General features: G+C 42.2%; 1 protein-coding gene across 5 annotated transcripts in view; it reads right to left on the reverse strand.

The window, feature by feature from the left end:
• LOC115404359 (ninjurin-2-like) overlaps nucleotides 1-23,374 on the reverse strand; it is a 34,063-nt gene extending 10,689 nt beyond the window's left edge. For all 5 annotated transcript variants that reach the window (XM_030113659.1, XM_030113660.1, XM_030113661.1 and 2 more), the window contains exon 1: nucleotides 23,227-23,374. In XM_030113659.1, coding sequence (XP_029969519.1) covers nucleotides 23,227-23,322 — 96 coding nt within the window. In that variant the 5' untranslated portion in view covers nucleotides 23,323-23,374. The remainder of the gene's footprint in view (nucleotides 1-23,226) is intronic.
• Between the last annotated feature and the right edge of the window lie 1,633 nt (nucleotides 23,375-25,007).

Genomic DNA, 25,007 nt, shown 5'->3' on the forward strand with positions numbered 1-25,007 from the left:
ATTTTCCCTCCGGCAGCGTCAGTGCATCTTGAATCCGTTTTTCTTCCTCCAGGCTGCACAGAGTTGTATTTAAAGAAGACGTATGTCTCATAACAGAGCATGAAGTCAGTGGCGCGCACACCGGGGACACATTGTACTTCATGACCTCATTGTGCTATAATGTGCTTTTCCAAAACGTTGTACATGCTCGGTAAATGTTCAGCGCTGCAGCTTGTCAGCATGTCTGCTTTTATAATTCATTCTCCCTTCGGCTCCATTGTTTGTGTCTGAATTGAGTTTTTGATTTAATTTTCCATTTTGAGCGAACACAGCGAGACCGTGACCACAATTATTCCCCACACTTAGGCCAATTATTTATTATTGTAACCGTGTCGATGAACCATAACAGGCTTTCGTCATCCTTTACACAATCTTTTTTTTCTTTTTTTGCCCCCTCCCTCTGTACACATGGTACTGCTCCGGGACATGTAAACACTGGACACGTGCACACTGTGATACTATGGACGATGTAAACATGGCGTTCCTACAGGCTGAGGTCATGCGTGTGAGCGTCTTCCTCAAACTCTTGAGCGTCGGTCCGCCGGCAGCTCCGGCGCTGTGTTTACATCCACTTCCCTCCGCTTCAGTGCTGGCGAGCTTCCTCCGGCGCGGAGAACACTCTGGTAACAAATTACTTTTACAGATCCTGCTCATAGGAGCTCTGTGGATCATCAGAACTGTGTCGCAACGTCTTAACCCTTCATTCCTCTGAGCTTTCTTCACATTTCTTACAATCTATCAGAAACTGAGGTCTGTCAAAGAGTTACAGAGCTTTTTTCGTATTTTTTAACTTGAAAATAATTAAAAACAATAAAATCTGGTGGGGACGGAGGCCTCTTGAGTCCAGTGAAGTGACCGTTCAAAACAAAATGCTGGAGGTGATATAAACCCTGGAGATGGTTGTGTGGGAAAAGCCCAACAATGTCACATTCATAGTCACCCAATCACCTTTCTTCGTCATCCTCAGGCTAATTTCAAACCTCAATTTCTCATCTTTACCATGTTGTCATGTCTAGATACCTTTGAGTTGCATTAATAATCATTTGATCAGGTGTTCCTAATAAAGTGGGCATTGAGTGCCCATGCTCCCATGTCTTTACACGTGTAAAATTTTACGTTTATTCACAAAATATATCTCATTAAAGCTCTAAAATGTAATACAGTCACTTTTGTTGCACATACTTGACATATAATATTGATTTAGTATTGAAGAATTTCAATTAGTGCATAAAAGGCGAAAGGAACAGGTAATGTTGACATATTCAGGCGTTGTCTTTGGCTTCTTAAACCAAAACAGAGAGACAGTCTCATTGGGATCTTTGGCATCTTCACATATTTTTTGGATTTTTGGTGAAAATTTGCGCACCAAGAACAGAAAGTCTCCGACCTGAGCCCGTATAGCTGACGTCTTAAACTTCGCCCAGACGAAGTGCTGTGAGATAACCATAGGGTTTGGGGTCATGACACTTTGATTCAGTACATGTGAGCACATTGAAGCCACAAATCTAGATTTAATCCTCCTCACAGCCCGAATCGCAGCACAGTCTGATCCCGTCTTGCTTAATCTCTAAGAAGCGAAACCATATTCCTCGAACTGCAGTTCTGTCAAAACACTGTGAACGCATGTACCCTGGCCTTTTGTGTGTGTTATTTTTATGAGAATGTGAGGGGACAGAGAAAAAGAAGAAAGAGTGGGGAAAAAAAAAAGGGAGAAAAAGACAGAGAGGGTTGTGAGGAAGTGATGAGGAGGGAAAAGACAGCTTGAGAAACCGAGCGAGGGAGAGAGAAAGTATGTATATATGCTGGCATGGCTCCACTTTTTCTCCTTTGGGGACTCGTGGTCGCACTTTATCAACATCAGCCTTGGGCACGTCGCCAAAGCACACACACTCACCCACACACACACACACACACACACCACAACCAAAACACTGGAGTGGCCTGTACAGTTTTTACGGGCCATGTGTGTTCAGTTAGAGGAGTGTCTCTAAATGTACTGACTGTACTTTTATCATTCTTAATCTGCACTTAGCTCAATTCATCAAGATGTGCTCATAAATTGATTCCAAGCCTTTGTTTCAGCAGGCAGATAAGAGGAGCAGCTCTTGTCTTTTTTTATTTTTGTTTTCAAGCCTCAGCACTTTCACTGTAAATAATACAACTCCAGCGGTTTCTCCATATTTAGAAAAGGTCTTTTCTAATTAGAACTGGCTTTTACCTCTAACATTAGGAGCTGTGATGAACTATTTTATGTTGGGTCAGTAAACTGGTCCTCCGTTCGCAAGAAGTCTTGTTTACTCTGCTGGTTTTCATGGATTCTATTTATACAGTGAACTTTTCCTAGAAATGCCGGGCTCTCGTAAAACTCCCATTCCTGAAATTCGCTGATCCCCAGCCGTGGAGCCTGGGTCGTATAACACAATGTACACGACGACCCACACCCAAACACAGCCGCTGCCTAAACACTCACAGTACACACACACTCAGTGCTGGTTGTATATCTGCCCGAGGCGCATGTGAAAACTTTTCAGTGTTATGTATGTTTGTTCCAACTATAAAGTGAAAACATGGCTACAGAATTACTCATATTTACACACACACACACATTGGAGCACATGGGAAGCCCCTTCCCACTCATGCTTAACAGGAAGTGCTCCTCCCCTGAGCTCCTATTGGTCGCACTAATAGCCAATAACACAAATATCCCAACTAGGAGCAGAGCAGATCATTTTTCCGAGCTTCTGTCGTCCTTAAGGCATTGTCTTTCTGTTTGGTTTTCTAGGTAATTTCCATTCAGAGTGAGAGAGTGGAAGAACAGCGGGATGTTAAATGAACTAATAAAATGATGGTAGAAAGAAGAGACGGCATTAAAGGAGGTGATGGTGTCTTGTCCATCCCGTCATCTATAGAAGCAGCATCCACACTGCCGTTAACTCAAACAAATGCAGTTCACTGAAATATGAAAAATGTACATATAAGCCTATATTTTAGGTTTATCAGTTAAAACTCTACTGAATTGTATTTTTATAGTGAGTTGAATGATCTGAAAAGCACGACTCCTAGTTTAAGCTCTCAGTTGTACAGTTTTATAGTATCGCTGAGCATTTTAACAATGTTTCCCGACACAGCATGAAACCTTTTTGAGCAAAAAGGTCTGAAACTGACTGTAGCGGAAAAGAGGCAACAAGCTCGACTGTTCAGATCTTGGGTTGGCTCGACTGAGCCTAGTTCTGAGAATAGCGAATGTGTGTTTTTAATAAAGTAAGCCCCAGACTACAGAACACAAGGATGCTGCTTGGTCTAACATTGGGAGACATGTGTTTCCTTGATGATAGGGCCCAATGAGTAAATGAGCACATTCCAATAGTCGTGCATTACCGTCTGTCTCGCTAATAAGCACGTTCCCCGCTGTCATTTATGGCACCACTGAGTCAACCCACATGTCACTTCAGCACACCGGACGTAACCTTTTTGGTGCTTTTTCTTCAAACCTTCCCTTCATGTTGTTTCTTCACGTACTGCTCTCTGCCACGTAAATCAACCCCTGGCTCCTGGCTTCACTTCACACACTTTGGACTCAAAGCACAGATTAAAAAACTCAACTTGAGGAAAGATATTGGAGGAAATGTGGATTTTTTTTTTTCTCAATGTAACTGAATATATTCTCATTAAAGCATTAAAGCAGTCACATCTTGTGTTTATCGGATTTCATGCTCTCGTTTTACTAAAATTCCTTCATTGCTCAATCCGACGTGGAAAGAGAAGGAGCGGCGGCTGCGAGGCGACACCTGATCCAACACCTGACGCGTTCACGTTCGGTCTCTTTGAAAACCTTTAATCTCTGCTGCATTCACACTTCAATCAAAGAGCATCGGATGGTTTGAAAGCGGACGGAGACTTGGCTTTTGTTCAGTCTCTGACTTCTGAGAAGGCCAACATACTTGCACATTAGTTGGGGCGGGACTTCGACGTCTTTAGAGGAACTGAAAACATACAGGTATGAGTTGAGCATATATTTTTATAAAGTCTTCATTAAAAAAGAAAAAAAAGTTGCCAAAAAACTATTTAAAAAAAATTAAAAATGAATGAAAATAAGGATCGGCAGTATCCTCAGTGTATTCCTTGGACAGATCTAATCCTTCTCTAATGCGTTGGTTCTGCCTGCTCCACCACCCTCTCTATCATTCAAAGTTATTGAGATGAAGCTTTTTAAAATCTTTGAATGCTTATAAAACAGATGTTTCTTCCAGACCCAGAAGAAAAGATGAAAAAACAGCAAAAAATGTAATCAATATGGTGCCTTTTAAAGATGACTTTCAACGGTTTCTGTTAAAGGGGACCACTGCTACATAAAAGGTCTTTAACTCTTCACATTTTTGCTAAAAAAAGAAACAGTTATTGCAGTTTCTGTTCATACTGCACTACCTTTTGAATATAATATTGAGTTTTGGTCCTCACAGTGAATCCCGAATACTTGCAGAAAATCATATGAATCATTGTAAGAAAAAAAAAATGGTAGCACTTTATAATACGGCCCGCGTCTTACAGAGTAACTTCCCTTCTCTTACAGTGTAGTTTCCTCAACTGTGAAGGTAACTGTCGGACATGTACAAGTTATTTCGCGGAACCCGAGGAGTACTTACACTTGTGTCTGACAGCGTAAGTGCGGTTGTCTTACAGTGTAGTTTGATGTGTCTTAATAGGTAATTTCCTAAAGTGTGGGGGTAACTTTCATAAATGTAGCATGACATTTTACAGACTCTTATGGGGTACTTACGTACGTGTTTACAGTGTAAGTTCTGAAGTCTTACACGGTAGTTTCCTGTGTTTTACCATATAGCTACTTGTCAAGACAGTGTAATTTTCCTGAACATATGTGTTGCTCCCGTAGTCCCCGGCAATGAAGATCCACAGGATGGATTTTTAATAGATTTTATTTTCGTTTCCGAACAAGATTCATGACGTCTCCTCAGCTTCAACTGCTCTCCGACACTCTCAATGTGTAGTTCAAAGACGCTCGTTTTTCTGTGAGGCATTCAATGACATTCAGTGCCTCCAGAAACAACAAAATAAAATAAAATAAAAACACAGGATATGAATTAAACAAATATGGGGTGCCTACGAACAGCAAAAAACATTAACAATGGTTCACCCACTCTTGAAATAGCAAAAACTGTTCATATCTCTCACATATGCTTTTACTGTACAACCTTGATGTGCCACTTCCTCCTAAGAATCACCATGGACCCCTACAGATTGTGTGACCAATGACAAACTGAAATACTGTAACGTACTGATTAAAATGTGTTTCACATAATAATGACAAGACATGCAGACGCGCAAAACATCTTTATTTAATGTCTTCATTTTTCAGATACACCAATTCACCTTTTAAAGTTACCCAGCCCTGAAGATCACCCCTGTCTTTCCTTACTGTCTAACTATCCGGTACTTCCACTGCAACTACCGAGTACTTATCAGGTACTTCCACTGCAACTACCGAGTACTTACCTGTAACTACTGCTCAACGACAGGGAACCGGGCCGTATTCTAAAGCGAACACTTGTGTTCTTCACTTACTGTGCAACTACCGAGTACTTACCTGTAACTACTGCTCAACAACAGGGAACCGGGCCGTATTCTAAAGCGAACACTTGTGTTCTTCACTTACTGTGCAACTACCGAGTACTTACCTGTAACTACTGCTCAACAACAGGGAACCGGGCCGTATTCTAAAGCGAACACTTGTGTTCTTCACTTACTGTGCAACTACCGAGTACTTACCTGTAACTACTGCTCAACGACAGGGAACCGGGCCGTATTCTAAAGCGAACACTTGTGTTCTTCACTTACTGTGCAACTACCGAGTACTTACCTGTAACTACTGCTCAACAACAGGGAACCGGGCCGTATTCTAAAGCGAACACTTGTGTTCTTCACTTACTGTGCAACTACCGAGTACTTACCTGTAACTACTGCTCAACGACAGGGAACCGGGCCGCATTCTAAAGCGAACACTTGTGTTCTTCACTTACTGTGCAACTACCGAGTACTTACCTTTAACTACTGCTCAACAACAGGGAACCGGGCCGTATTCTAAAGCGAACACTTGTGTTCTTCACTTACTGTGCAACTACCGAGTACTTACCTGTAACTACTGCTCAACAACAGGGAACCGGGCCGTATTCTAAAGCGAACACTTGTGTTCTTCACTTACTGTGCAACTACCGAGTACTTACCTGTAACTACTGCTCAACGACAGGGAACCGGGCCGTATTCTAAAGCGAACACTTGTGTTCTTCACTTACTGTGCAACTACCGAGTACTTACCTGTAACTACTGCTCAACGACAGGGAACCGGGCCGCATTCTAAAGCGAACACTTGTGTTCTTCACTTACTGTGCAACTACCGAGTACTTACCTTTAACTACTGCTCAACAACAGGGAACCGGGCCGTATTCTAAAGCGAACACTTGTGTTCTTCACTTACTGTGCAACTACCGAGTACTTACCTGTAACTACTGCTCAACGACAGGGAACCGGGCCGTATTCTAAGGCGAACACTTGTGGGCTTCACTTACTGTGCAACTACCGAGTACTTACCTGTAACTACTGCTCAACGACAGGGAACCGGGCCGTATTCTAAAGCGAACACTTGTTGGCTTCACTTACTGTGCAACTACTGAGTACTATGCCAGTAACTACCTTCCCTACCTATGCAGGTACCGGGTACTTACACTCAAAGTACCCAAGACTTACCTGTACGGGTTCTGTGATATTGCTTCCATTATTAAAGACATTTATTTTCAAAATTACTAATTCACAAATCAGAGTAAAATAATCAAAACATGATGCACTATTGATAACTTTTATTTTAAGAAATAATATTATATTTATTTAAACTAACAATTGGAAACTACTACAAAAGCTAAACCACTATATAAATAATATTCAACTACTATATATGAAAGTACTGCTAATTTTCACAAAAAACATTGTTGTGCCCAATTCAACAAAATAAAAGTGCCACACAAACTCCACTAAAACATAGAAAATTACAACTGCAACAATAGTTTTTCATTCACATAGATAGTCTACTTCTTAGACCTTTTCTTTTTTGATTTCTGCTTTTTCTTCTTTTTTTTTCTTGGGCTTCTTCTTCTTGGCTCCTTCTTCTTCTTCCTTTCATCCTCTGATGAGAAAGATATTGACGACGATCTAGTTGAGATGTCTTTTGGTTTTGCTGTTGTGAGTAGAAAAAAACAATACATCTTAATTAATGTCATCAATGTATTACAGCCTGATCAATGACCACATCACATGTTTAAGGCTTACAAGTATGTGTGCTTCTGTTACATCCTGTAAAGGGATAGTTAAGGAAAAACACAGACACGCTGCTTCTTGAATCATATCCAAAGTATCTTTATAATGACTTAAGTCAAATTTAAACTATACAGTCTGAGTGTTTCCTATGGACTGACATTTTACATCTGCTAAAATTTACATATACCGTACTGAAAATATCAATTTTAGTCATGTATAGCTGTCATAACCAAAGTAATATCAGCATTTTACCCATAAAATATAAACACAGAAGCATGAAACACATTTTCTTATCAAATATGTACTCATCAAATGCTTAACAGTTCACAGCAAAATTATAAGCATTGCTCAGAACGCTGCTTGTGCCGCCAAGCAGTCAGCAAGGACTCTACAATGAGTGTGACGTTCACTTTGACTCTGAAAGTTACTGCAGACACCAGTATCTTACTTTCCACGTTTCTCTTAACAAACAGAAAACATAAATACTTCTACACATGCATTATCATGACGTTTCTTACCTGTAAAGGGGATAATAAAGGAAAAACACAGACACGCTGCTGATGAACGAAGCAGCACGTTTCTTTCCACAGTTCAGCTCAGACATGAGCAATCAAACCCCGATCATTGAACACACAAAAAAATAACTTTCAAAGAAATAAAATTGTGGAAACGGAAACACTGCAGAAAACATCATTAAATAGGAACCGAATACATCTTTCGAAATTATCTCACACATTAAATTATGCTAAAACACAGATTATCCCTGTTTGGCTGAACACTGTGCTTGTTTGAATGGGAGACCAGAGTAAAACAAGACAGATAACTCAATCAACAGGTCACGATGATTTTTACCTTAATCTTTTTCAACCTTTGATGAAGTGTTATTTTTAACCAGGTACTTTCATGAATTCAAGCAATTGAAGTTTCAACAAGTTTTTTTCTTTGAAAGTTGTTTCTGTGCTCAATGATCGGGGTTTGATTGTTTATGTCTGAGCTCAACTGTGGAGGGAAGCGCGCTGCTTCCGTTCATCCATGATTCCACCGGATATGACTCAAGGAGCAGCGTGTCTGTGTTTTTCCTTTATTATCCCCTTTACAGGTAAGAAGCGTCATGATAATGCATGTGTAGAAGTATTTATGTTTTCTGTTTGTTAAGAGAAACGTGGAAAGTAAGATACTGGTGTCTGCAGTAACTTTCAGAGTCAAAGTGAACGTCACACTCATTGTAGAGTCCTTGCTGACTGCTTGGCGGCACAAGCAGCGTTCTGAGCAATGCTTATAATTTTGCTGTGAACTGTTAAGCATTTGATGAGTACATATTTGATAAGAAAATGTGTTTCATGCTTCTGTGTTTATATTTTATGGGTAAAATGCTGATATTACTTTGGTTATGACAGCTATACATGACTAAAATTGATATTTTCAGTACGGTATATGTAAATTTTAGCAGATGTAAAATGTCAGTCCATAGGAAACACTCAGACTGTATAGTTTAAATTTGACTTAAGTCATTATAAAGATACTTTGGATATGATTCAAGAAGCAGCGTGTCTGTGTTTTTCCTTAACTATCCCTTTACAGGATGTAACAGAAGCACACATACTTGTAAGCCTTAAACATGTGATGTGGTCATTGATCAGGCTGTAATACATTGATGACATTAATTAAGATGTATTGTTTTTTTCTACTCACAACAGCAAAACCAAAAGACATCTCAACTAGATCGTCGTCAATATCTTTCTCATCAGAGGATGAAAGGAAGAAGAAGAAGGAGCCAAGAAGAAGAAGCCCAAGAAAAAAAAGAAGAAAAAGCAGAAATCAAAAAAGAAAAGGTCTAAGAAGTAGACTATCTATGTGAATGAAAAACTATTGTTGCAGTTGTAATTTTCTATGTTTTAGTGGAGTTTGTGTGGCACTTTTATTTTGTTGAATTGGGCACAACAATGTTTTTTGTGAAAATTAGCAGTACTTTAATATATAGTAGTTGAATATTATTTATATAGTGGTTTAGCTTTTGTAGTAGTTTCCAATTGTTAGTTTAAATAAATATAATATTATTTCTTAAAAGTAAAAGTTATCAATAGTGCATCATGTTTTGATTATTTTACTCTGATTTGTGAATTGGTTATTTTGAAAATAAATGTCTTTAATAATGGAAGCAATATCACAGAACCCGTACAGGTAAGTCTTGGGTACTTTGAGTGTAAGTACCCGGTACCTGCATAGGTAGGGAAGGTAGTTACTGGCATAGTACTCAGTAGTTGCACAGTAAGTGAAGCCAACAAGTGTTCGCTTTAGAATACGGCCCGGTTCCCTGTCGTTGAGCAGTAGTTACAGGTAAGTACTCGGTAGTTGCACAGTAAGTGAAGAACACAAGTGTTCGCTTTAGAATGCGGCCCGGTTCCCTGTCGTTGAGCAGTAGTTACAGGTAAGTACTCGGTAGTTGCACAGTAAGTGAAGAACACAAGTGTTCGCTTTAGAATACGGCCCGGTTCCCTGTTGTTGAGCAGTAGTTACAGGTAAGTACTCGGTAGTTGCACAGTAAGTGAAGAACACAAGTGTTCGCTTTAGAATACGGCCCGGTTCCCTGTTGTTGAGCAGTAGTTACAGGTAAGTACTCGGTAGTTGCACAGTAAGTGAAGCCAACAAGTGTTCGCTTTAGAATACGGCCCGGTTCCCTGTCGTTGAGCAGTAGTTACAGGTAAGTACTCGGTAGTTGCACAGTAAGTGAAGAACACAAGTGTTCGCTTTAGAATACGGCCCGGTTCCCTGTCGTTGAGCAGTAGTTACAGGTAAGTACTCGGTAGTTGCAGTGGAAGTACCTGATAAGTACTCGGTAGTTGCAGTGGAAGTACCGGATAGTTAGACAGTAAGGAAAGACAGGGGTGATCTTCAGGGCTGGGTAACTTTAGAAGGTGAATTGGTGTATCTGAAAAATGAAGACATTAAATAAAGATGTTTTGCACGTCTGCATGTCTTGTCATTATTATGTGAAACACATTTTAATCAGTACGTTACAGTATTTCAGTTTGTCATTGGTCACACAATCTGTAGGGGTCCATGGTGATTCTTAGGAGGAAGTGGCACATCAAGGTTGTACAGTAAAAGCATATGTGAGAGATATGAACAGTTTTTGCTATTTCAAGAGTGGGTGAACCATTGTTAATGTTTTTTGCTGTTCGTAGGCACCCCATATTTGTTTAATTCATATCCTGTGTTTTTATTTTATTTTATTTTATTGTTTCTGGAGGCACTGAATGTCATTGAATGCCTCACAGAAAAACGAGCGTCTTTGAACTACACATTGAGAGTGTCGGAGAGCAGTTGAAGCTGAGGAGACGTCATGAATCTTGTTCGGAATCGAAAATAAAATCTATCTATTAAAAATCCATCCTGTGGATCTTCATTGCCGGGGACTACGGGAGCAACACATATGTTCAGGAAAATTACACTGTCTTGACAAGTAGCTATATGGTAAAACACAGGAAACTACCGTGTAAGACTTCAGAACTTACACTGTAAACACGTACGTAAGTACCCCATAAGAGTCTGTAAAATGTCATGCTACATTTATGAAAGTTACCCCCACACTTTAGGAAATTACCTATTAAGACACATCAAACTACACTGTAAGACAACCGCACTTACGCTGTCAGACACAAGTGTAAGTACTCCTCGGGTTCCGCGAAATAACTTGTACATGTTCGACAGTTACCTTCACAGTTGAGGAAACTACACTGTAAGAGAAGGGAAGTTACTCTGTAAGACGCGGGCCGTATTATAAAGTGCTACCAAAAAAATTAATCATTGCTCATTACTGACTTTTATTATGAAATAGATTATCTTTGTGTTTTTCACACCTTAAGATTCATGAACAAATTTTCATTCATTTAAAGGCTGCAAAGCTTTTTTTTTTAAAAAGAGGCAACCTGAGAACCGCATCCCAACCCTGCACACAGTTCTCCAGAGACATCCGCATGAGAGGAAACAATGTTCAAGATGTAAACTATGAAATCTCACACACACACACACACACACAAACACGCGCGCGCGCGCAGTGCATGCGTGTTTGTTACTCACAGTTGGAGACAACATGCATTACACTGCTGTCACTGAGCGCCTGCACTTGACCACCAGTGTCTTTTAATAAATACAGATTAAATAAATCTGTTTTTTTTTTATATTGAAATAAACTTGGTTGTAGCAGGATTTTTTCTGAAATTCATTATTTAAATCTTTGTATCAGTATTTGATCCAGCAGTGAAATGTTTAATTCTAGTCACAGCGGTGCACTTTTTTGGTTGTTGTTTGTTTTTTTTTTTTGGCGCTCACAGTGTGGTTACAGTTTGGAACGGAGGAAGTCCACAGTGACTTGAGACACGCTGTACAAATTTATATCAAGCCAAAACCATGGCCTTTCTCTTAGCTTGCCAAAGTTTCTGTTGCTCAAACCTCACCGCAGATTGGATGCAAAGCCCAGACTCTGGTGCGACCGGCTCACCACAGTGAAGTGCAGAAATGTGGCACTTTGCTCACAGATTCGAGGAATTTAGGAGACGTCTGCTCTCTCTTTCAGGAATAATTCAGGATAATTGTGTTGTATTCAAACGTTGGCCCTTGATTTCACAATAGAAGCTAAAGAATTGGAGTAAAGTGTAGAGATTCAAACATGATGGCAGCAATGTGAAATGAACAGGTTTTATGCGATTAGAATTCAAAAGAAAATCTGTTTTTTGTGCTTTTTGTACCAGGATTGTTAAAGCCATTTTAGCTTGAGGGGCTGGAACTCTAAAGTAATATAAAAAGTTTTTCCTCAGTAGTATTGCAGTGCCAACAAGATCTATTATGAACAACCTCAAATTTTCCAAATAAAAAAGTGCAATCTCAAAACCATCTCATAAAAGCGTTTCTATTTCTGGCTGATATGAAAGAAGTCCTCAGGTTGCATGGCAAAATCAGCTTTTATGGATAATTTTTTCTTGCAAATTAATATGTTATGATCTCTACTTTATGAAACAGTGCTCCCCCTGTTGGACAAACACCTCTTGTATTTGAATTTCTAATATTTAAAAATGGCCAAGTTTGACAAAGATGGTTATTCAGTGATGGGAAAAAGCTTCTGAAACTTAATACCTGGCCGCAGCATGAAGAAATCACTGCAACCAAGAACTTTTGGTTATTATTTTAGGCTTTACAGGCGAGAAGGAAAAAGCCGTGTAAACTGAGTATATTGTTAAAATCAAATGGTCTCTTTAAGGCATCCAGAGTACGAATGTCCTGTGAAGGTCTTGATGGTCTCTACAGGTACTGTGCGTGCGTGTGTGCATGTGTGTGTGTGGAATGGTGTGAAAAAGTGTCCATAAACAGCTGGCCCTCCTCTGACGTCAGTCCCTCAGCAACAATCTGTTGTATAACGGGTAGATTTATTTAGCTTACTGTTAAAGGACGGTAATGCCAGAAACCTTTGAGAAAAAATGTTGGCCAGGTGTGTGTGTGTGTGTGTGCAAGAGAGAGAGAGAGAGAGATATTGGTATGTAACACATGCAGTCGTGTATGTGTGTGTTCGCAAGCCCCCCTACACGCTGTCATAGCAACACGGCAAACACACACGTAAACAGGAGTTCGCTGGCGCTCTCTGCAAGGCTTTTTTCTGAGGTCAGGTTCAGCGTTGAGGAGCGGGAACGACAGGTATGCAGAGGCGGGGCGAACCCCTCTGATCGCCTGCTTCAGTCAGATCGATCACAGGATTCATTCAGCCACGAAAATCAGTTTGAATTGAAAAACTGAATTCGATTCAAATTCCATCAGTTAATTAAAACTTACTTGATTAATTTTTTTTATATCTTACACTTGAAATTTGTTTCTACATGACACTGCAAAATAGCCATCTGTTTCTCCGATCAGTTTCTCCTTTCTTTGGAGTGACTGCTCATCTTTCTTCCTGAAGGTAACACACACACAGACACACACCTTCAGTGAAATGTCTCTCCTTTGTTCAGTGGTTTCCCCTTACTAAAATTGGATGATTTACAGTCTGGGGATTTTTGTCTGATCTCTAAGAGTAAGGCTGGCCCCCCCGTAATGTATGTAAACAGAGTTATACTCCACAATGTGTGATTACTGGAGGAAACACACTTGTACTTTATACACAATGGAGTGTAAAATGACCCGCTCGCCCCTTTGCATGATTTGTAGAGCTGTTAAAAATATATTACTCATTGTTGAGCGTTTGCTTGAGGTTATTACAGGTTGGCGGGAGGATGGACATCGGTGAACGTAAACCTTCAATTCCAGGAATTCTATCTCAGTGAAGCACGTCGTAAAAAGCTTTTGGTTAAAAAAAAAAGGAAGAAGCAGAAAACATCAATGAGCAGACGAAGTGTCGATATAAATCTTTTAAATTAACTGTCATCGGAAAAAGACCTGGGTATCACGTTGAAAAGGTAAATCTTTTTGCATGTTTAACGGGGTCATGGGTCGGCGGCGAGTTGTGCAAGAGCCCCTCGGGGAGCAGATGCTTGCTACTGCTGGAGCTTCTCAGACCCTCCGTTCAGAGGAATGCCGTCTTCAGACGCCGTGCCAGCTCACGGCTGCTGCTGCAGGACGCTGGATGTTCGAGACTCCGGCGCTCCGCCGAACAATATGTGGACTGTTTTCACGATATGCGTGTTTTTCCTCGGTGAGACTGATATCTGGATGGTGTCGTCACAGCAATGCGGCTGTGCTGCATTCTGCCGGCGATGTTCAGATTTAAACATTCACGTGAGAGTTTGAAGAAGCTGCCGAGTCTTTGTTTTTACACTCGAGAGAAAGGCGTGAGGGTTTTTGGAATGAAACTTCCACTTTGTTGTGTTGTCATTCTCTCATAAGTGTTTCTGAAAACAGTCCACACACACACACATATATATATATATACATGCTAGTGTCAGAAGGACCGAACGAAACTCCTGGGTTCATTCTTTATGGGGTGTTCCGATGCTTTTGTCCATATATGGCAGAAAAGGAAAACTCAAAAGAGTTCAGAGGCCACATTCAGCCGAATCTGCAGCCGAAAAAAAAAAAAATCATGAACAAACAAAATGACAAATTGAAAATGTTCCCTATATTTTAGTGCAAAAATGTTCACATCTTGCAAACTCTTTTTAAGCCATTTCCAAACCTTTTGGAATAAATTAATATTCATATAATTAGATTTCCTTTAAAAATAATTTAAAAAAAAAGATAGAAAAAGGAAATAAATTAAAAAATAATAATAAACTACATGTATTGTTTGGTTTCTCTCTTTCCCCTGAAAGCTAAAACGTTTTATTACACCAAACCGCCCGCAGGCGGAAGGACAGCATGAACCGTGAAACTTTATCTGAGATCTTCATTGAGAACCCGATTGTGACTCATTCACTGGAATCAAATCTTTTTTCTATAGAAAAAAGCGTGCGCTCTGTGTGTGGCATAACCTGGCAAGAGTACAAAGACACCGAAGCATCACAAACAGCAGCAGAGTTGTTGAAATTTATCAGAAAGACCAGTGAGTCGTCTGAGCCTGCGACTGCACGACAAGCCGAAACGGTTCTCGCGGTTTTGCGCAATTACAATTCGCCGAATCAGAAAAATCAATTTGACACAATACGATGTTGGCTTGCAGTCAAACCGGTGTATCAGTATCCAAAGCAAATAAAGATGAGTGCGGGAGGGACGCGGCGATGCAGGATACGCGAGTGTATACTGTAAATACCTGCAAAGTAAAAACACTTTCGAGTCGCGCCTGGAGGGATGAGGGTGTGAGCAGGTGTATCCCAAAAAAAAAAAGAGAAAATAAATAAAAGGAAAGCTCTCAAGATGGGAGAGTGACACTTCAGAGTGTTCTTCCTCTGTCGTGTCACTCTCTCTGAAGAGTGTTTTTCCACGGATGTTGGGGGTTGAATTCCCCCCCGCTCGGGCCGTCGGGCTCTCAGGCCTCGGCCATGTGTGGCGGCGCAGGACATTCCTCCCGGAGGCTTCCTGGCCTTAATGGCTCGCCCTTCATCACCGTCCCCAGCGCACACTTCCTTCCTCCGAGTGTGCGAGCGCTTTGCGGGCACGGCCCGCTTCCTGAGTTCCACGAAAGCGGCTTTTATTGTGCCGAGGCTGCAACACGTGAGTCACACGAAGAGATAGGCCGAGGTAAACACGGACCGAGGTCAGAGAAACGCTCCAGAAATCAACCGAAACCAAAACACAAAATGAAATTATTACTATTTTCATCGCCTGAGCTTCATTTTTTTGCGTGTGATCAGGAACCTGTTTATGTCTCTTCTGAACTTTGACAGTTGCAGCAACAAAACAGGTAAACAAATCCACTCCCTCGCTGCTCACACCCAGAAATATTTGTTTATCGAGGCCACCATGATGCTCCCTGCCACTAGTCGGAGCTACAGAGCTCGTGTTGACTTTGAATGAAAAAAACGTGGCACATAGACCATGTCAGGACGAAAAAATAGCATTAAAAACACTCCATTGCATTAAGTTAATTAGGATTATAATCTGCACAGAGCCTGTGAAAACCCATGAAACTGAATCCAAAATTTTGACAGGATACAACACATTATGAATGAGGAGCTACAACTCCAGCAGGGCGTGTCCACGTATAGTCGGCGAGCAGATTTATGTCTCTGCCAATGTTTTGTTTACTCAAGATGTGACATGTGGAAATCTACTGAGGACGTAATTAAAACGGTGTCGCCGAGCCAGCGGGCGCCTGTCGAACCAGTCAGACACGACCGGCCCTGCAGCAAAGGTCCCGATCCGTGTTTACGCGCACCTGTCGACTGAGACTGTTTGACTTTTTGTGTATTTCTGGAAGGACGAAAGCACAAGTCAGTGATATGTGTGGAAAAGTGTGCCTGACGCGTGTTCGGTGGAAGCACATATGTAAAGATATCCATGGAAAACAGACAGGAACAAAAGAACGGTTTTACCTGGAACATAACTGTGCAAACTGTAGCTGAGCTGATGAGTATTTGCATATAAGCCTGTATGCACACACGGGTTTCGTCTTTTTAAATCATGCTTTCACGACTGCAAATTTCTTCATTTCATGTTAGTAGCTATAGCAGGCAGTGTGACAATGTGTTGTAATCACCAAAACGACTGTGAAGATTGTTGCTCTGTCAGCATGTGCAGGGTTAAAAAAAATTGGGAAAAAAAAAAAAACAGGAACAATACGCGTTTGCATTAGAGCTGCTTCAGAAAGAGTGATCGGCACGGAGCTTGTTCAAAAGATTCTGTTCTCTTTCATTAAAGGCTCATTATACAGATCTAATTTAGCTGCTTTGTTATGAGCAGATTTTTTTTTTTTGATGAAATCATTTCTATAATTCTCCAGTCTTCATTAGTTTGATCTTTAATTCACTTTCTTCATTGGTTCAGATATTATTGCCCCCGTTTTCTTGGAATCGAACTGCTGTGCACAGTATATCCCTGCTGCAGCTCTGAGCTGTTTACAATCACTCATTCCTGTGTGTGTGTGTATTTATGACTACTTCAGCAAAGTTAATAGATGTTTATTTTTCCAAAGAGGTAAAAGTTTCAGGAGTTAATTTTGAAGGATATTCCTGAACAGGCAACACACACACACACTCACACGGCTGGACACACAATGAGCGCACAACAGTAAAGCTGAGTAAACGTGGATATGGGCAAGCATCATCCCCTCCCCGGACACTCATAAATATGATGCATAGCTGTTTGTTGAGCGTCGGCTTATGTAGACAGAAAACATGAGCGAGGAATCGTGTGGAGCTTGTTCACGTTTCGCCGCTGGGGAGACGTCAGAATACAAGACCCCAGAGTCCAGCCTGCAGGAAAAGCCCTTATCAGCATCGTATACTTTTATTTACTGGCAATTGTGTTTCTTTGACAACTTAATGTTCAGGCAGAAAGCTGCGGTCAACAGATTTTATTCCTGATAAAATTATTCATAAAAAAATGTATCATTGTGATTAAAATGTAATTCTAAAGAATGTAACTGCATACTGAAAATACTCAAAAACAAGAGAGCCAGACCCTGGACAGTTGGATCTGATACTTTGAGTAAAGTAGGATAAAGTAAATGAGAAATATCAACTTTCTATCGTGTTGAATTGACCACAGCTGGCGAAGTAGCTGCTCCCCTTTCTTATAACTACAAATTGGATTCACTCTGATATAATAGTTGGGCTGCAGGCACTTGGCCCTCAAGGGTTAACAGTGTGTCACTGTCACACGGAGAACAGTTAATAACAGGGCGGCTTTTGTTTCGCATTCAGCACGATCTCATTGTGTCGAATTCAACAATAGTCCCACGAGCACCGCAGGCACCGGGCGGACAGGATGAGGTAAGGCCGGGCAGACACTCCCCCCTCACACATTTACACTTTCTCTGAATCCATACCGTCTCGCTCCATCTTCTGCTTTAAGCACACTGAAAATCCCACGTGACCTCGCATGGATACCTCATGCCACTGTAACAGCTTCATTAAAGTGGCCCTATTATGATCCAGTAGCACATAGAAGCACTATTGTGTCCTTTTAAACACTTACAGTTGGTGAAATTCTCACACGATATTCACAATATTCATGATATCGCTCTTTTCTTACACATATATATGCACACACATGGCAGAAAAAAATTAGGGCTTCTTTCCCACGCTCACGTTGTCTGAGGAGGGAGAGAAACTGCAGATAGACCCGGAGTGTATCTGTGTTCACCTCCACGTCACCCCAGAATCAGCGTGCATGCGCGCTCCTCTCTGGCCGCTTATCAGCCGCATAGCGCCAAGCGCCATAAACAAACACGAGGCCTCACTTCGCCGAGTGTCTGCTGTAGTCTGATTACATTTTTTTTTTCTTGCTGGCTTCCTACATGCCAGACAACGTTTCCCCCTCCTGTCCTCCAACCTGTCTTTTCCTGTGCTTTCGATCACTTTCCGCTTCTAAACAAATCGTTTATTGGAGCTGTTGTAATTAAAAAAGAGTGAGAAAAGCTGGATCTTTGGACACTGAGCACGCTTGTATTTATTTTTTTATTTATACTTCAACAACACGTCGCTTCATGAGTGTTTGGCTTCAATCTCTGAAGGATTCAGTTCACACAATCTGATAATGAATCCATTTTTATGAAAAGATTTAAAGAGCTACACGTCGTTTTATGAGAAGGGCGTGTACACGGGGATTTTAGATGTCTGCTGTGTTTGTGATTTATGCATGTGTGTGTTTGTGTGTGTGTGTGTGTGTGTGATGGAGTCCCAGTGAGGGGTTCCTGCTTTTACCTGGCGAACACGACAGGAACAAGCTAGATGAGCAGTGCGACACAAGTTTGTCTACCTGTAAGGCTGTTCCGAGTGATTTATTTCAAATGGGAATCAAGTTCTGGGGATGCTGTGACATTCATGCGGCGAGTGGATGAAATGAAAAAGGAACAGGATTTTTGTGACAGATTGAGGAGAGACTGGTTCACGTGTGTGTGATCCTCTAAAGCTTCATCTGGTATCACTCATCTATTCTTTATTTGCACATGCACTCTCCTTAAACTCTTTAAAGACTTTTTTTCACTTTTTTTTTTTAATCCACACACTTACGCACACTCATGCGCACACAAATTGGAGACAACTCCTATAAAGCTGTTTCAGATTTAGATGGAGTCGGCTGTCATTTCCCCACTAAAATGAAAAGAAAACACAAAATCCCCCCCTGGACGGAGAAGAGACAAAGAAAAAAAAAAGAGAAACAGCGAAGCGGAAATAGGAATGAAGTTATAAAGAAAAGAGGGAGGGAGGAAAACAAAGTGTGTGAAGGAGAAAAGGGAGCAGAATCATGAAGAAAGTGTTATAGAAGATGGATGGATGGAATAAAATAAAGCAAGAAAAGAGATCAAAACAATGTGTTGAAAATTGGAGACAAAGCACTTTAATTTCAGTTGAAACTGCAAAAATTATACTGTTTCTAAATTACAATAAAGCCACAGCAAAGTGCTGATCCTTCAGTAATACCAGTTTCAACCACAAGATGGTGTATTGAGTCAAGAAAAGACAGAAAAAGAGACTTAAAAAATTATGCTTTAAATGTATCAGCCCATAATAATACAGATATTTTAATGAAGTCATCACATGTGTGATCTGGAATCAGTGTCGTAGGTGTGTAGAAAAGTTGATAAATGGAGTGTGAACTAGTGAAAACAAGATATTCGTAATACACGTTCATACTATATCGAGTCATTTGTTAGCATTTTCTTTCCCATTCTGAATATTCTACATCAAAATGGCTCTGGGCCTCCCAGTCGTAAAAGAGTCAAATGATATGTTCTGAGGTGAATTGATCTCTCTACAGCTGCCATGTTTTACTGCAGCTGGATGACAGGGGAACAGATGAGCAAGTGAGAAGGTCGAAGGTTACATTCTCAAACTCACTGTTTAAATCTGGCTGAGGAAAAGAAGAAGAAGAAGAAAAAAAAGCAGGACTTGTGCCTTCTACACCCAATGCCTTCAGATTCTTATTTCCTACTCCAGGTTTCATCTGTTAAACAGACACAGAGTCCAAACACTTTGGAGTGTCAACAGGAGCAGAAACAAACGCAGATGTATGGTGTGTATACGTATATATAACCAGCTAGAAAGAGCATATAATTTCTGCACTTAACGAAGTGTTTTATAGCAGGGCTTCAGCTATTTTCTAAAGCTGCAATAAAAGCTGAGCTTTTTGAAACTACTGCTTCTAAGATGAGAACTTGCCTTGAATGCGTACCGTCAGTAAACCCAAGTGAGGAAAAACTCCTTCAAACGAGATGCACGAGATCAAAACAGCTGCAGAAAGTTCATAAGATATTCTTTACCTATATTAGCTAATATTTCTAAAACAAGAATAACACATGAGAACTGATAAAAAACGAGCCTCATGCACCAGTTCTAGCTTTCAAAGAGTCACTACATTACACACCGGTGGCACAGCGCAGCATGAGTCGTTACGCAACCACTATTACTTAAACGTCTTGTGTCATTTAAAGATGAGGGTGTCAGATGAAAGTTCCCAGAATCCCGCACGCACGCTTTCTCGTACGTCACACCTACACTCAGAATGTGGCATTTGCCTCGTAGGGGCCAGGGAGAGGTTACACACATGCAAACGCACACATGCAAACGCACACACACACACACACACACACACACAGACGGAGGAAGCAGAGGAACCACTGATAAACTTTTCGGGTAAAACAAAGAATCGTACAGTTGAGCATCCAGTCAAGTACAGTTGATAGAGTTATTCAAACTCGTATAAGCCTGTGTTCTTAGTTTAATCGCTGGGATTAAGCCATCTATCACTGCTGTTGATGTTGGCTGTGAGCGACATGTGAGATGCGCCGCAAAAGTGGCCTGCTGGCAAATTTACAGCACGGCCCGTCCGGGCCTGCACATTTCTGAGAAGCAACCTTAAACGACCTGTTACACGCATTACCTATGGATTACATGTGATGGTACATTTGTATAACCATGCCGCCTCACATGATCTCAGGTGACGTCCGCGATCAAATGGCAAACATCAAACCGATCATGTCAAATAGCAACGAGATGCCAAACTTGGCCGCGAGCCTCTCCTGAGACTCGCCGTCTTTGAACACGGCTGTAAAGCCTAGAGAGCCCGTGTGATTCCTCCTAACTCTGCACCGCCGCTCCGCACCCTGCCGCCGTGCTCTATACATAGAGCGGCCCGGAGGTGTAAAGCCCTCGCGCCGTGGAAATAGATTCATCATGACAGCTTCACACGGACGCCGCGTGGAAACCTCACGAATCCCATTTCAGCAAATTACATGCTTCTCTTCGAATTTGGTTCGAAGCAGATTTTTTTTTTTTTCTTTTTTTCTGGATTTTGAGGAAGAAAATATGATAAAGTGGAAGTCCTGTGTGACAAACAGCAGAACCACATCTTATTATATAGTGTAACACGGAATACTTCTTTTCACGCCATTTCTGTAACATATACACCTCAGCACCTGCTGAACCTCAGAATCAGACTGTTTCTGCAACCAGACCCTCATCTGGCTGCTAAAGCCACACTGCAAATCCATCTGATGATAGAATCCATCATGCACGGACAAGCTGTGAGCAGGCACAGCCGTGCACGGCGCGCACCACGCTGATGGAGCGATTCCCAGACCGACACGACAACATATGTGCACACACACACACTCGCGCTCTCGCTTCCTTTTTTTCTTCCGATCGCACATCTCTCCCACGCCGCTGGGGTGGAAATGAATAGTTGCGGCCGCGACTTGGCATCCGTGTGTGTAAACATTTACATTCTGAGTCACATGATATGGTCGTTATGGCCTGAGCTCGTGGCAAATTGTGGCCAAATGGCAGCGTGGGTCCTCCGCTTATCTGTGCTTAAGATTGCAGTCCGTTTCTCTTCAGGCCGCCGCCGTCGCTTCATCGCTGACAGTCCAAGTCAGACGCTTTCATTCCTGATAACTGCTACTACAATATTTAAAATATCAAACTCAGCTACTGAGGTAGCTGATTATGAACACATTATTCCCTCTACGGCTAGAATGTTTAGTATTTAGGCCACAAATCTGTTAAAAGATTGTTATTCGCCCGTCGTTTCTCAGAACGCGGTTTCCTGTGTCCTTCCGCGTGTTTCCATAAAGTCACGGCTCTCTGCGACCTTTCGAGTAAAGCGTCTGGCTCGGTGCTGTGCTGTGTGTGCTGTCCTGCCTGAAACTGAGCAGCCCCGAGTGAACTAATTAGAAACAGCAGAGCGCCGGATGTGTCTCGCGGGCCAAATGTCTTACACCCCTGTTTTAGAATTTATAAAAAGGTGACTCTCTGTTGCGTCTGTGCCGGCTACAAGAAAAGTAGCTGTCTAGAGTCAATATATAAATATATTTATATCTGCGTGTAGTGCTGACTTGAAAATCTACAAGTACATGTAGACTTAGCCTGACCCTTTTCTGTTGATTTTGTCACCATGACACACACACTCACACACACACACTTGGAACAAGTCTTGAGCAATCGCACTTTGTTCACTTTGAGACTGTGCAGCTAAATATACCAGTAACTGATAGTCCCACTGTTTGACAGGCAGGGACACTGTTGCCCCTGATACTGATACACACGGCGACTAGCAGCGGACGTGTGTGTGTGTGTGTGTGTGTGTGTGTGGAGGCGATGAGCATCCCAATGGCGGGAGCAAATGTCTCAGCGAGAGAGCAGTGTGAAACCTTTCACACAATGTGGAACAAAACCAAAGAAAATCATTGATAGACTCAACAAAATGGCTTGAAAATGAGTGAATGCCTGTTTTTTAGAAGCACCCGCTAAGGAAAACCCACTCCTCAGGTCTCCAACCCTGCGTTGACCCCTTTTCCTTGGCATCGGTGAATCCTCGGTGCTTTAACCCATAACTGCATGGGAGGACTTTATTAGCCTTCGCACCCAGGCCCTAATTGATATTTGATGGATGTCGTGATCGTATTTTTGGTCTTCGAATAGAGTCCAGACACTCAGCCCAGCTCGGAGAGCCTCAGAGGAGTCCTCTGATCCTCAGCTCTCACGTAGGCAGAACATACCACAGCTGGGTGGCGAAGCAGAGATGGGAGCAGTGATTCAGGGTAACAGCTACACCAGGAATGGCGGAGAAGGGAGATGAAAGAGTGAAGTTAAGAGAGAAGGGAGGGAAGAGGTAGGAGAGGTCACGACTATACCAAAAAAAAGAAATCGTCCTCCTTCTGTTTCCCTTCAACCGGTCCTCTTTCAGTGCATGTCCTCACCTGACTCTCCCCCCCCCCCCCCCCCCCCCCCCCCCTTTCTGCCTGTTTTCACACCGATTTCCCGTCTTTTTGGCTTCACTAACCTGCAGAGGGCCGCCGGCTGGCATGGTGGATCTCAGCGATGTCAGGTCGATGTCTCGGCCCTGCTCTCCTCGCTCCGTTTTCCCCATTCCCTGCATAATAAGGCGCGTAGCAAACAGGCGACCGAACGTGCACACTCACTCACACACACTCGCACGCTCGAGCGTTGCCCTCACGGCAGCGAAAATGCTAATGCAAGGATGGCAGGGGTCGTTGTGAAGGGAACTCGCCCTGGACGCCAGGCACCGAGCACCAGGCAAGGCCAGGGACGACAACGGAGGGACAAACAAACGCCTTATTCACCCCATGCCGGCCTCCCTCTCTCCACCCCGTCTCTCACTTTGCACTCTTTCAGCCTTTTTTTCCAACAGCACTCTGTATAATAAACCCAGCATGATTTTGAAAACCAGGCAAATATTGTCCAAATGTGAAAACTTGCTGAAAGCCTTGGCTATTTTTGGGCGACGGACCGACGGCAAACCATCAGCAGCCACTGTGGAGTCAGACTTGTGTCTATTTGTGCCTGCTTGCTCAACAAAAACAGTTTCGCCGTATTTCTGTCCCATTAACTGAGGTCAGACGCGTTCCCGTTAAAGTACTGAGGCTCCACTGTTGAGACTTTACAGCTCTGTAAAGCGGGAGACTCCAGACTGTGTTACAGCGACCCAACGATAAAGGACAGGTGTGTCACATCGTGCTTGATTTATTTTCCTCCTCACGCACTCGTCATGTCTTTTTCCTCAAATACTCATCCGCGGTGTTTCTGGGTCCACCTGTCTCGCATAGCCGAGGTGTCCCCCTTCCCCGGATCACCTCATTCAGATAAACAGATCATCAATCAGCCCCCGCAGAAACCTGCCAATGACCCTTTCAGTCAAATCGGGTCTGCAGGAGCAGGGAAACCATCCAAAACATGCAGGGGAGGATTATTTGAGGAAACAGCCTGAGAAGTGCGCCGCTTTAGGACACAATTTGTTTAGAAGGGAGCAGACACCTGTCAGACACGAAGAAACACTCTGTGAGGACGAATCCTCGGGCATTTCTTCAGAAAAAGTGAAGGGAACACAGAGTACTGACACCTCTGTCCTAGTTTGGAAACTGACGAAGGTGATCATAGTACTTAGAAAACAGATCAGTGTAAATGCTGTCCTTCAGGGTTGGATTTGCTCCAAGGTCTACGTCACCAAACTTCTGTTTCAATATTTCACCATTCTTTTCCACCAAAAGTAAAAGACTGGTCGGTTAGCTTTTGGGGCCTCTATCTGTCTCATCCCATAATATCAGATGAGGGAGACTAATTTGTTGTGACAGTCGGCAAAATGAACAAGAAATCTGTGTACGTTTGTCCTGCCAACGTATCCAATTTGTCCATTTACCGCAGAATTTACTGGCACACATGTTGGAGGCTTTCTCCCGAACAAAGGATGAATGTGTTTGAAAGGACGTGATGCATTGACAAGCTTTCCCAGAACTCCTCTAATCTTTCCAGATACCGGCCAAGGAGTTCTCCTGTTCCAGGTGGGGTTGGACAGCTTCTGTCCTCACCCTCTTTTGGGGATCGTTGCCGTACTGTAACTGTTTACCAGCCTGTGACGGGCTTCATGACTGTTGTGCCGTTTGTTGAGCTATTTGAGGAACGGCTTCCAAGTTAATCCCAAAATTGGAGGTTTAAACAAACTATCCTGCCCGCAGAGTTTTTTTTTCTTTCCTCTCTCTTGTAACCGTTCCTAGAAACCAAGGCTTCACATGAGACACGCCATCTATCAGCCAAACCGTTTCATTC

The sequence above is a fragment of the Salarias fasciatus genome, chromosome 17 (assembly GCF_902148845.1).
Source record: "Salarias fasciatus chromosome 17, fSalaFa1.1, whole genome shotgun sequence".
NCBI lineage: Eukaryota > Metazoa > Chordata > Actinopteri > Blenniiformes > Blenniidae > Salarias > Salarias fasciatus.